General features: G+C 44.6%; 1 protein-coding gene across 1 annotated transcript; it reads left to right on the top strand.

The window, feature by feature from the left end:
• Window positions 1-630: 630 nt before the first annotated feature.
• On the top strand, window positions 631-11,382 carry LOC123732449 (uncharacterized protein C18orf19 homolog B). The gene is made up of 5 exons (XM_045711589.1): window positions 631-787; window positions 2,213-2,247; window positions 2,404-2,875; window positions 5,732-5,843; window positions 10,155-11,382. Coding segments are annotated over exons 1-5 (1,128 nt in total). The 5' UTR covers window positions 631-785; the 3' UTR covers window positions 10,662-11,382.
• Window positions 11,383-14,085: the final 2,703 nt, after the last annotated feature.

Genomic DNA, 14,085 nt, shown 5'->3' with positions numbered 1-14,085 from the left:
ACTGGCGATAATAAAAAAAAAACAATTTTGCTTTACATTCAGCAGACACCACGTACATTAGTGAGTAAATACATTTATGTACTTCACCCCGTGGGAATCAAACACACAACCCTGGTATTGCAAGCACCATGCGCTACCAACTGAGATACAGGGGACTATACCTAGACTATAAGTGATTTTGTTTGCGAGGTAAAATAAAGAGAGACAATTCAAGTTAATAATGTCAAGTTTATTAGGCTTTTGCTATACCATCAAGTTGCTAAAAGATCTGCAGCACAGAAAAGAGCGAAACAAGGAACAGAGAAACATCACATTGAATATAAGAGAGAATGTGCAGTTAGTTCCATAAAGATGGACTTAAGGTTTTATTACAGGCTAAGTGCAGTGAATGTGATGACTATATTTACAACAACAAAAAAGGTAACGTTTGCATTTCAATGTTAGTGTACCAAGTTTGATACTTGCAACATAAAACGGAACGATTTGTGGGTATATTTGGTTCTTATCCGCTGGACTAGAGGTTTTCTCTGTCAAAGAAACGGAAATTGTGACTGAAAGGTTTTAGGCATGTCGGGAAGTGTTGTTTTCCCGCAGTTTACATACACCCAAATCGCGCGCCAAATGAACTCGGAATCCCATGATGCATTGCGCGGTCCGAGGACACGCGGATCCCCCCTCGCTCTCTGCTTTAAGGTCTTCTACTGACAGGACGGTCAATTCTATGAACTTATGGCTCATATAACTACAGAAAACACTTTTGACTGGATCAAACCTCTTGAATTTGAATGTATGTATTCCTTTACCTGTGAGCTTTGTCACGTAGTTTTACAACTTCACGACAAAATGTATACACAACTACTACTTTGCCAAGTGTGGGCTAGCTAACTTCGCTAGCAAGCTAACAACCCAAGTTGGCTTTCTGTCAGAATCAGGCATTAGCCAGATAACTAACGTTAGTTTAACCATATCTAAAACTGGCCCGTGTTTCCACTGGATTGTTCTGGAAGCTTTTACAAGTGAAGAAGTTTTCCGTCCTCCAGACTCCCCCAATGTCAACCACACAGAAGCCACTGCGTATGTGACAGCTAGGCAGCCAGCTAGCTCTAGAAAGATCAATTTAGGTGTTTTGCAAGTTCTGTAGCTAACCTTTGCACATAGTAACTTAGCTAGCTGACTAGCTATTTAGCTAGCTGACTAGCTCCTTACTATATATAGTTGGCTTGCTAGCTACTTAGCTAGCTGACTAGCTACTTACTGTAGTTGGCTTGCTTGCTAGCTGACTAGCTACTTACTATAGTTGGCTTGCTCGCTACTTAGCCAGCTGACAAGCTACTTACTATAGTTGGCTTGCTAGCTACTTAGCTAGCTGACTAGCTCCTTACTATTGATGGCTTGCTAACTGACTAGCTACTTACTATAGTTGGCTTGCTAGCTGACAAGCTACTTACTATAGTTGGCTTGCTAGCTACTTAGTTAGCTGACTAGCTACTTACTATAGTTGGCTTGCTAGCTACTTAGCCAGCAGACTAGCTACTTACTATAGTTGGCTTGCTAGCTACTTAGCCAGCAGACTAGCTACTTACTATAGTTGGCTTGCTAGCTACTTAGCCAGCAGACTAGCTACTTACTATAGTTGGCTTGCTAGCTACTTAGCCAGCAGACTAGCTACTTACTATAGTTGGCTTGCTAGCTACTTAGCCAGCAGACTAGCTACTTACTATAGTTGGCTTGCTAGCTACTTAGCTAGCTGTCTAGCTACTTACTATAGTTGGCTTGCTAGCTGACTAGCTACTTACTATAGTTGGCTTGCTAGCTGACTAGCTACTTACTATAGTTGGCTTGCTAGCTACTTAGCCAGCTGACTAGCTACTTACTATAGTTGGCTTGCTAGCTGACTAGCTACTTACTATAGTTGGCTTGCTAGCTGACTAGCTACTTACTATAGTTGGCTTGCTAGCTACTTAGCTAGCTGACTAGCTACTTACTATAGTTGGCTTGCTAGCTAGCTTTTTATTTGCCTTGTTAGCTATATATCCGAATGTGGCTGTGTGTAACGTTAGCTAGTAAACTTAGTTCAACCAAGACTTTAGGTTGTTTTGCTGAGAATCATCCACATTAGTGGCTACTGGATTAGTCTGTTGTGGCTTTAACTTCTGTGTTTTAGATTGTGTGTTGTTTATCGGTCTTTTAAATTGGGACGTTTTCATTTCAGGTGCTGGATTAATGGTGGTCCTACTCTAGTTGGAGGTATGTTTTGGTATTATGTATTATCATATCATCAGATACGTTTCTTCACTCTGATTATAGCAGTTCCTAACTTAATATATACTGATCAACATTAATGATTACTACTCTTGTAATTGATAGTAAACCCTGATGATGATGATGATGTGCTGTCTGCAGGCTCTGTGGTCAAACGTCTCAGGGAGGAGGAGGAGATGCATCGTGTTCTGTCCCAGGGTGCATTGCGGCAGATGGCCTACGTGCGGTCCGTGGTCGTGGGCCTGTCAGCGTGTGAGGCACGCCTGGCCGCGTCGGTGTGTGTTGTAGGCCGCCTGACCCCCGGGCGCGGCCAGCGCTGGGTCAGTACCTCAGCTTTTAACAGGGCAGTAGAACGGCCCAAGCTCCAACCAGACGACCAGGACCAGAACCCACCCAGCCATCCCCCCAGCCTGGCTGGAACAGAGCCCGTCTATGGGGCAGACTCCTCCAAGCTGCCTGTGGAGGCCCCAGAGATAGACCCTCTGCAGGACAAGTCCATTGGTCTGGTCCAGAGGTTCAAGAAGACCTTTAAGCAGTACGGGAAGGTGATGATACCTGTCCATCTCCTGACTTCCAGCGTCTGGTTCGGAACCTTCTACTACGCTGCTATGCAGTGAGTCAGCTGTCTCTGGTCTAATCCCCCCCTGGGGATTCCTACATTAACCCCCCTGGGGATTCCTACATTAACCCCCTGGGGATTCCTACATTAACCCCCTGTCTCTGGTCTAACCCCCCCTGGGGATTCCTACATTAACCCCCTGGGGATTCCTACATTAACCCACCTGTCTCTGGTCTAATCCCCCTGGGGATTCCTACATTAACCCCCTGGGGATTCCTACATTAACCCCCTGTCTCTGGTCTAACCCCCTGGGGATTCCTACATTAACCCACCTGTCTCTGGTCTAACCCCCTGGGGATTCCTACATTAATCCCCCTGGGGATTCCTACATTAACCCCCTGGGGATTCCTACATTAACCCACCTGGGGATTCCTACATTAACCCCCTGGGGATTCCTACATTAACCCACCTGTCTCTGATCTAACCCCCCCTGGGGATTCCTACATTAACCCACCTGTCTCTGATCTAACCCCCCCCTGGGGATTCCTACATTAACCCACCTGTCTCTGGTCCAACCCCCCCTGGGGATTCCTACATTAACCCCCTGTCTCTGGTCTAATCCCCTGGGGATTCCTACATTAACCCACCTGTCTCTGGTCTAATCCCCCCTGGGGATTCCTACATTAACCCACCTGTCTCTGGTCTAACCCCCCTGGGGATTCCTACATTAACCCACCTGTCTCTGGTCTAATCCCCCTGGGGATTCCTACATTAACCCACCTGTCTCTGATCTAACCCCCCCCTGGGGATTCCTACATTAACCCACCTGTCTCTGGTCTAACCCCCCTGGGGATTCCTACATTAACCCACATGTCTCTGGTCTAACCCCCTGGGGATTCCTACATTAACCCACCTGTCTCTGGTCTAATCCCCCCTGGGGATTCCTACATTAACCCACCTGTCTCTGGTCTAATCCCCCTGGGGATTCCTACATTAACCCACCTGGGGATTCCTACATTAACCCACCTGTCTCTGGTCTAACCCCCCCTGGGGATTCCTACATTAACCCACCTGTCTCTGGTCTAACCCCCCCTGGGGATTCCTACATTAACCCACATTATTCTGGTCTAACCCCCCTGGGGATTCCATTACTATGGTATTTTGTTATGAATCATTTAGCAATACATAGAGATTTTAGGAGTTCAGCACCTAACTGGTCTTTTGGCCTGAGGATAATGGAATTGCTGTTGCGTTCATTGTACAGACTTATTACCTAGATATACTCACTGGCCAGTTTATTAGGTACACCCATCTAGTACTGTGTCGAACCCCACTTTGCCTCTACAACAGCCTGAATTCTTCGGGGGGGACTAGTAAAGGCTAGTCCTGTATTATTGTTATTTTCTTCTTCGTTTTTTTTTCAGGGGGTGCAGCACCTTCAGCACCCCTACTTCCTGCGGCTATGCGTGACGAGGACCGACGAGTTGTGTGTTCTGAGATGCTGTTCTGCACACTACTGTTGTACTGCGCCGTTTATTTAGCTGTTTGTCCCCCGCCCTGTTAGCTGGGACGATTCTTGTCATTATCGTTCGCGTTTACTAACGAAGGCTGATCTTCCAACAATATAAACATATAACCATTTTGCCGTTTTACCTCAGCTCATTGGCTATCGACCAAGACGATCAGTGGTCATTGGGCCCCCCCCCAAAAAAAATATACAATCAATCAAACGAAACACAGCTCATATCATTGGTGCGCAACGAGGTCATCGCTTGGTGTCTTCAAACCCGGTTTCTTTCGGGTCAATACGTCCCGCGAAAAGAACCATCAGGTATTTACTAACAACCAGCCCACGACTGGATAAACGGACGTTTTAGTGTGTAATTACGTCGAAAGTTGAATGCGACGGAATTCACGACACAAGAGGTTTACAAAATGTTTCGTGTTCGGCTATTAAAAAAATGGATTTTTATCAATGAAAACGGCACTTGCGTTTGATCACTGGGACCCCTCAGGATGACAAATTAGAGCAAAGATTTCAGAATGTAAGTCGTTATTTTTACCTTCCGATGTGAATGTATCAAACCCCGGTCAAGGTGGAAAAAAAGTGTTGTTTATCGCTCTTCTTAAACAAAACCACGGCATTGTTTTCCTCTGTAATAGCTATTGTATATCGGACAACGCAGTTCCATTACCGAGATTCCAAACGTTTCAATGATGTAAGACACTTGTATTTCCATTAATTTTTAATATTACGATTTATAATTTTGATTTTGGCGCTCCTGCAATTTCACCGGGATGTTGTTGAATTTGATCCCGCTAAAGGTTAAGGGCTTGTAATTAAGCATTTCACAGGAAGGTTTACACTTGTGTTCGGCGCATGTGACGAATAAAGTTTTATTCGAGTACAACAGTCAAGTGCAGGTTTTTCCCCCCAATGATCTAAGGGCACTAGTTGAATTCTATCTTTTTAGATTTGAATCATTTTCATTTAGATTTTTAAAGGTTAAACCACATTACAATGATTTAAAGACGAGATTATAATATATATTTTTGTGTATTATATATATGTGTATGTATTTGGTGTGTAATTCTCTTCAGAATTTTGGAAATTCACCCGGCAACACCATTTTCATACCGGGAACCGTTGCCCTTCGTGAAATCCCATGAGGCCAGCTGTTTCGGAGATACTGTAACCGGCACGCTTGGCACCGACATCAGACCGCGCTCAAGTCGCTTAGTAACTGGACGTCTGCCACGGCCATGTTGACTCACTGTTTCACTAGAAGCTAACCGTTTTGGGGGGTGAACAGGGTTGGTGTGTACCTAATAAACTGGCCAAACTCAGTGATTTGTTTCATGTGAAGGCACAGTATCTGGCCTTAGTTAAACTCACTGTATATTTCACAGGGGAGTGAATGTGGTGCCTTTTCTGGAGTTCATTGGTTTACCAGAGAAGGTGGTTGGTCTGCTGAATCACTCCTCTGGTGGCTATGCCCTCACTGCCTATGCCATGTACAAGGTAAGACTACTCCCTGCCTATGTCATGTACAAGGTAAGAACTCACTGCCTATGTCATGTACAAGGTAAGACTACTCCCTGCCTATGTCATGTACAAGGTAAGACTACTCCCTGCCTATGTCATGTACAAGGTAAGAACTCCCTGCCTATGTCATGTACAAGGTAAGAAAACTCACTGCCTATGTCATGTACAAGGTAAGACTACTCACTGCCTATGTCATGTACAAGGTAAGACTACTCCCTGCCTATGTCATGTACAAGGTGAGAATACTCCCTGCCTATGTCATGTACAAGGTAAGACTACTCCCTGCCTATGCCATGTACAAGGTAAGACTACTCCCTGCCTATGTCATGTACAAGGTGAGAATACTCCCTGCCTATGTCATGTACAAGGTGAGAATACTCCCTGCCTATGTCATGTACAAGGTGAGAATACTCCCTGCCTATGTCATGTACAAGGTGAGAATACTCCCTGCCTATGTCATGTACAAGGTGAGACTACTCCCTGCCTATGTCATGTACAAGGTGAGAATACTCCCTGCCTATGTCATGTACAAGGTGAGAATACTCCCTGCCTATGTCATGTACAAGGTGAGAATACTCCCTGCCTATGTCATGTACAAGGTAAGAATACTCCCTGCCTATGTCATGTACAAGGTAAGACTACTCCCTGCCTATGTCATGTACAAGGTGAGAACTCACTGCCTATGTCATGTACAAGGTGAGAATACTCCCTGCCTATGTCATGTACAAGGTAAGAAAACTCACTGCCTATGTCATGTACAAGGTAAGACTACTCCCTGCCTATGTCATGTACAAGGTGAGACTACTCCCTGCCTATGTCATGTACAAGGTGAGAATACTCCCTGCCTATGTCATGTACAAGGTGAGAATACTCCCTGCCTATGTCATGTACAAGGTGAGAATACTCCCTGCCTATGTCATGTACAAGGTGAGAATACTCCCTGCCTATGTCATGTACAAGGTGAGAATACTCCCTGCCTATGTCATGTACAAGGTGAGAATACTCCCTGCCTATGTCATGTACAAGGTGAGAATACTCCCTGCCTATGTCATGTACAAGGTGAGAATACTCCCTGCCTATGTCATGTACAAGGTGAGAATACTCCCTGCCTATGTCATGTACAAGGTGAGAATACTCCCTGCCTATGTCATGTACAAGGTGAGACTACTCCCTGCCTATGTCATGTACAAGGTGAGAATACTCCCTGCCTATGTCATGTACAAGGTGAGAATACTCCCTGCCTATGATGCAGTGCATTCGGAAAGTATTCAGACGCCGTGACTTTTTCCACGTTTTGTTACAGCCTTATTCTAAAAATGTATTAGATTGTGTTTTCCCCTCATCAATCTACACACAATACCCCCATAATGTCAAAAGCAAAAACAGGTTTTTAGATTTTGTTTGCAAATTTATCACATAAATAAATAATGAAATATGACTTTTACATAAGTATTCAGACCCTTTACTCAGTACTTTGTTGAAGCACCTTTGGCAGCGATTACAGCCTCTAGTCTTCTTTGGGTATGACGCTACAAGCTTGGCACACCTGTATTTGGGGAGTTTCTCCCATTCTTCTCTGCAGATCCTCTCAAGCTCTGTCAGGTTGGATGGGGAGCGTCGCTGCACAGCTATTTTCAGGTCTCTCCAGAGATGTTCGATTGGGTTCAAGTCCGGGCTCTGGCTGGGCCTCTCAAGGACATTCAGAGACTTGTCCCGAAGCCATTCCTACGTTGTCTTGGTGGTTGTCGAAGGTGAACCTTCGCCCCAGACTGAGGTCCTGAGTGCTCTCGAACAGGTTTTCATCAAGGATCTCTCTGTACTTTGCTCTGTTCATCTTTCCCTCGATCCTGACTAGTCTCCCAGTCCCTGTCGCTGAAAAACATCCCCCACAGCAGGATGCTGCCACCACCATGCTTTACCGTAGGGATGGTGTCAGGTTTCCTCCAGACGTGACGCTTGGCATTCAGGCCAAAGAGTTAAATCTTGGTTTCATCAGACCAGAGAATCTTGTTTCTCATGGTCTGAGAGTCCTTTAGGTGCCTTTTGGCAAACTCCAAGTGGGCTGTAATGTTTTGGCCATTGTGAACGACTGTGAGGCACGTCGATCTACATGTTGAATATGGTGAGATTGTAGACTCCTAAATTTACAGTGCAGCTAGTGCCAGCCCTTTGGATTTTGTAGAGCTGCAACAGATTTCCACAACGATTTTCCATTTAGCTACCAACCAACCTTATTATAATGCCAAAATGAAACATTTGTTCACAGAAACATTCTCACGTATTTGTGTTATTTTAACACTGTATATTAAAGGAATGTGAGGGGTTTTGACGTGGATTTTTTCTTTAAAGCTGCAATATGTAACTTCTTAGGAGACCTGACCAAATTCACAGAAATGTGAGTTATAGATCTGTCATTCTTATTGGAAGCATATCTAAGAAGTGGTAGATCTGTTCTATGTCGCTATTTCTATGCTTCCGGGTGCTTTAAGTTTAATTGTTTTTTTCTTTTGGTTTTGTACACCAGCTAAGAATACAATATGGTTATGTCAAATATATTTCACAGCTATTTTAGATGGTACAATGATTCTCTACAATATACTTGTTTATTTTGTCACAAACTGAAATTAGGCAAAATATGAGAATTTTATCAACCCGGAAATGGAGGAGCGATTACTGCATGGTACATATTTTAACTAAATGTTTACTCCTGAATTTATTTAGGCTTACCGTAAGAAAAGGGGTTGAATACTTATTGACTAAAAGACATTTCAGCTTTTACATTTTAATTCATTAGTAAACATTTCTAAAAACATAAATCCACTTTGACACATTATAGTGTATTGCGTGTAGGCCAGTGGCACAATCTGAATTTAATCAATTTTAACACAACAACATGTGGAAAAAGTCAAGGGGTGTGAATACTTTCTGAAGGCTCAGTTCAAGGTAAGAATGCTCACGGACTATGACTTGTTCAAGGTAAGAATGCTCGCGGACTATGACTTGTTCAAGGTAAGAATGCTCGCGGACTATGACTTGCACAAGGTAAGAATGCTCGCGGACTATGACTTGTTCAAGGTAAGAATGCTCGCGGACTATGACTTGTACAAGGTAAGAATGCTCGCGGACTATGACTTGTACAAGGTAAGAATGCTCGCGGACTATGACTTGCACAAGGTAAGAATGCTCGCGGACTATGACTTGCACAAGGTAAGAATGCTCGCGGACTATGACTTGTTCAAGGTAAGAATGCTCACGGACTATGACTTGTACAAGGTAAGAATGCTCGCGGACTATGACTTGTTCAAGGTAAGAATGCTCGCGGACTATGACTTGTTCAAGGTAAGAATGCTCGCGGACTATGACTTGTTCAAGGTAAGAATGCTCGCGGACTATGACTTGTTCAAGGTAAGAATGCTCGCGGACTATGACTTGTTCAAGGTAAGAATGCTCGCGGACTATGACTTGTTCAAGGTAAGAATGCTCACGGACTATGACTTGTTCAAGGTAAGAATGCTCACGGACTATGACTTGCACAAGGTAAGAATGCTCGCGGACTATGACTTGTACAATGTAAGAATGCTCGCGGACTATGACTTGTTCAAGGTAAGAATGCTCGCGGACTATGACTTGTTCAAGGTAAGAATGCTCGCGGACTATGACTTGTACAAGGTAAGAATGCTCGCGGACTATGACTTGTTCAAGGTAAGAATGCTCGCGGACTATGACTTGTTCAAGGTAAGAATGCTCGCGGACTATGACTTGTTCAAGGTAAGAATGCTCGCGGACTATGACTTGTTCAAGGTAAGAATGCTCGCGGACTATGACTTGTTCAAGGTAAGAATGCTCGCGGACTAAGACTTGTTCAAGGTAAGAATGCTCGCGGACTATGACTTGTACAAGGTAAGAATGCTCGCGGACTATGACTTGTTCAAGGTAAGAATGCTCACGGACTATGACTTGTTCAAGGTAAGAATGCTCACGGACTATGACTTGTTCAAGGTAAGAATGCTCGCGGACTATGACTTTCACAAGGTAAGAATGCTCGCGGACTATGACTTGCACAAGGTAAGAATGCTCGCGGACTATGACTTGTACAAGGTAAGAATGCTCGCGGACTATGACTTGCACAAGGTAAGAATGCTCGCGGACTATGACTTGCTCAAGGTAAGAATGCTCGCGGACTATAACTTGTTCAAGGTAAGCAGAAATACTCAGATTTCAACACCAGCTTCATTTCACTTGTTCTACTGAACTTAGTGGCTCTCTTTTATCCCGATTTTCCTTCAGATTGCAACACCTGCCAGATACACGGTGACTCTGGGTGGGACGTCCTTCTCAGTGCAGTACCTCCGTAAACACGGCTACTTCTCTACCCCTCCGCCCGTCAAAGACTACCTGCAGGACCGGATGGAAGAGACCAGGGAGAAACTCACAGAGAAAATGGAGGAAACTAAAGAACTACTCTCGGGGAAAATGGAAGATACGAAAGAACGATTGTCTGGTATTTCCGACAAAATGGAGGAGACGAAAGAACGTTTCTCTGGAAAGATGGAGGAGACGAAGGAACGTTTCTCTGGAAAGATGGAGGAGACGAAGGAACGTTTCTCTGGAAAAATGGAGGAGACCAAAGAACGTTTCTCTGGAAAAATGGAGGAGACCAAAGAACGTTTCTCTGGAAAAATGGAGGAGACCAAAGAACGTTTCTCTGGAAAAATGGAGGAGACGAAAGACATGTTCTCTGATAAACTACAGGAAACCAAAGACAAAGTGTCTTACCGAAAGAAGCTAGATTAGTCTTGTTTTACAAGTGGTTGTGAATAAACGCGTGTTTTTTTGATGTCTTCAATGTGGTTGGGGGTCAAAGACAGAATTAAGGCATGTATTATGAACCTATTGTTGAGAGATGAATGAGTCTAGACATTACATGGTACTTCTGCCATCTTGACTGCCCCAGCTAGTACCATTTATACCTGCTATAAGGAGGAGGCGGGTGGGATTTCTCAGTTCTATTACGATACACTGAGGAGTATTATGAATTCTGGGTATGCAAAATAAAATTACTTTTTAATTCAACATCGTCCATCAAAGCTGTAACTGCTTGTGTCTTTTTTTTTAAATGACGTTTTTCTAATGTCTTTTTATCCAATACCCAAAGTTTTTAATATATTGTAGTATTTTTGTGTTCCTACTACCTAATGTGTAATCAACTGAAAATTGTGCATATAATAGGAAGTGTGATTTACAGACGTCGTTTTTGATTGGTTCTTTAAAGGGATACTTCTGGATGTTGGCAATGAGGTCGTTTATCTAGTTTCCCAGAGTCAGGTGAACTCACGGCCAACATCCAGAAGTATCCTTTTATGTTGCTCTGTGGATATTACAGAATCATAAAGCCAAAATGCAAACCACAGTCTGAACAGAAAGGGTGTTGGGTTCTGCAGTACCAGTTAATGGACTTTACTGTCTGGTATGATCACAATTTGCAATAAAGCAGAATATTGAGCTTCTAAACATCGTTCAGTTTCCTGTCTTCATTCCATGTTCTGAGTTCTGTACTTAGGGTTCCTATGTCTGTTCATAACATGACATTAGGGCGTCCTATGTCTGTTCATAACATGATATTAGGGTTCCAATGTCTCAACAAGGACATTAAGGCGTCCTATGTCTGTTCATAACATGACATTAAGGTTCCTATGTCTCCTCAACAAGGACATTAGGGCGTCCTATGTCTGTTCATAACATGACATTAGGGTTCTTATGTCTTCTCAACAAGGACATTAGAGAGGGTCCTATGTCTGTTCATAACATGACATTAGGGTTCTTATGTCTTTCAACAAGGACATTAGGGGGTCCTATGTCTGCTCCTAACATGACATTAGGGGTCCTATGTCTGCTCCTAACATGACATTAGGGGTCCTATGTCTGCTTAAACATGACATTATCCCCTTTGACATTAGGCACCTTATTTACTCACATCATAGTTTCGCTGTAGAAAACAGTAAATACATATTATTCCTCCTTTTAAGAGACAGAATGGGAAGAGAACATGAGAAATAACTCTAGAACAGAGAAAAGCACTAGAATGCTTTAGAACAGGGGAACACAGGAATACTATAGCAGTAGGGTCCTGGTACTATAGCAGTAGGGTCCTGGTACTATAGCAGTAGGGTCCTGGTACTATAGCAGTAGGGTCCTGGTACTGGTACTATAGCAGTAGGGTCCTGGTACTATAGCAGTAGGGTCCTGGTACTATAGCAGTAGGGTCCTGGTACTATAGCAGTAGGGTCCTGGTACTATAGCAGTAGGGTTCTGGTTCTATAGCAGTAGGGTCCTGGTACTATAGCAGTAGGGTTCTGGTTCTATAGCAGTAGGGTCCTGGTACTATACCAGTAGGGTCCTGGTACTATAGCAGTAGGGTCCTGGTACTATAGCAGTAGGGTCCTGGTACTATAGCAGTAGGGTCCTGGTACTATAGCAGTAGGGTCCTGGTACTATAGCAGTAGGGTGCTGGTACTATAGCAGTAGGGTGCTGGTACTACAGCAGTAGGGTCCTGGTACTATAGCAGTAGGGTCCTGGTACTGGTACTATAGCAGTAGGGTCCTGGTACTATAGCAGTGGGGTACTGGTACTATAGCAGTAGGGTCCTGGTACTATAGCAGTAGGGTCCTGGTCCTATAGCAGTAGGGTCCTGGTACTATAGCAGTAGGGTCCTGGTCCTATAGCAGTAGGGTCCTGGTACTATAGCAGTAGGGTCCTGGTACTATAGCAGTAGGGTCCTGGTACTATAGCAGTAGGGTCCTGGTACTGGTACTATAGCAGTAGGGTCCTGGTACTATAGCAGTAGGGTCCTGGTACTATAGCAGTAGGGTCCTGGTACTATAGCAGTAGGGTCCTGGTACTGGTACTATAGCAGTAGGGTCCTGGTACTATAGCAGTAGGGTCCTGGTACTATAGCAGTAGGGTCCTGGTACTATAGCAGTAGGGTCCTGGTACTATAGCAGTAGGGTCCTGGTACTATAGCAGTAGGGTCCTGGTACTATAGCAGTAGGGTCCTGGTCCTATAGCAGTAGGGTCCTGGTACTATAGCAGTAGGGTCCTGGTACTATAGCAGTAGGGTCCTGGTACTATAGCAGTAGGGTCCTGGTACTATAGCAGTAGGGTTCTGGTACTATAGCAGTAGGGTCCTGGTACTATAGCAGTAGGGTCCTGGTACTATAGCAGTAGGGTCCTGGTACTATAGCAGTAGGGTCCTGGTACTGGTACTATAGCAGTAGGGTCCTGGTACTATAGCAGTAGGGTCCTGGTACTATAGCAGTAGGGTCCTGGTACTATAGCAGTAGGGTCCTGGTACTATAGCAGTAGGGTCCTGGTACTATAGCAGTAGGGTCCTGGTACTATAGCAGTAGGGTCCTGGTCCTATAGCAGTAGGGTCCTGGTACTATAGCAGTAGGGTCCTGGTACTGGTACTATAGCAGTAGGGTCCTGGTACTATAGCAGTAGGGTCCTGGTACTATAGCAGTAGGGTCCTGGTACTATAGCAGTAGGGTCCTGGTACTGGTACTATAGCAGTAGGGTCCTGGTACTATAGCAGTAGGGTCCTGGTACTATAGCAGTAGGGTCCTGGTACTATAGCAGTAGGGTCCTGGTACTATAGCAGTAGGGTCCTGGTACTATAGCAGTAGGGTCCTGGTACTATAGCAGTAGGGTCCTGGTACTATAGCAGTAGGGTCCTGGTCCTATAGCAGTAGGGTCCTGGTACTATAGCAGTAGGGTCCTGGTACTGGTACTATAGCAGTAGGGTCCTGGTACTATAGCAGTAGGGTCCTGGTACTATAGCAGTAGGGTCCTGGTACTATAGCAGTAGGGTCCTGGTACTATAGCAGTAGGGTCCTGGTACTGGTACTATAGCAGTAGGGTCCTGGTACTATAGCAGTAGGGTCCTGGTACTATAGCAGTAGGGTCCTGGTACTATAGCAGTAGGGTCCTGGTACTATAGCAGTAGGGTCCTGGTACTATAGCAGTAGGGTCCTGGTCCTATAGCAGTAGGGTCCTGGTACTATAGCAGTAGGGTCCTGGTACTATAGCAGTAGGGTCCTGGTATGGTACTATAGCAGTAGGGTCCTGGTACTATAGCAGTAGGGTCCTGGTACTATAGCAGTAGGGTCCTGGTACTATAGCAGTAGGGTCCTGGTACTATAGCAGTAGGGTCCTGGTACT

The sequence above is a fragment of the Salmo salar genome, unplaced genomic scaffold (genome assembly GCF_905237065.1).
Source record: "Salmo salar unplaced genomic scaffold, Ssal_v3.1, whole genome shotgun sequence".
NCBI lineage: Eukaryota > Metazoa > Chordata > Actinopteri > Salmoniformes > Salmonidae > Salmo > Salmo salar.
This window is presented reverse-complemented; position numbering and strand designations above follow the sequence as displayed.

What these genes read in the sequence shown, in the direction of transcription:
- LOC123732449 (XM_045711589.1), top strand. An exon ending in TTCTACTACGCTGCTATGCA is followed by an intron (nt 2,876 to 5,731) that starts GTGAGTCAGCTG and finishes TATATTTCACAG; the next exon opens with GGGAGTGAATGTGGTGCCTT. An exon ending in CTGCCTATGCCATGTACAAG is followed by an intron (nt 5,844 to 10,154) that starts GTAAGACTACTC and finishes ATTTTCCTTCAG; the next exon opens with ATTGCAACACCTGCCAGATA.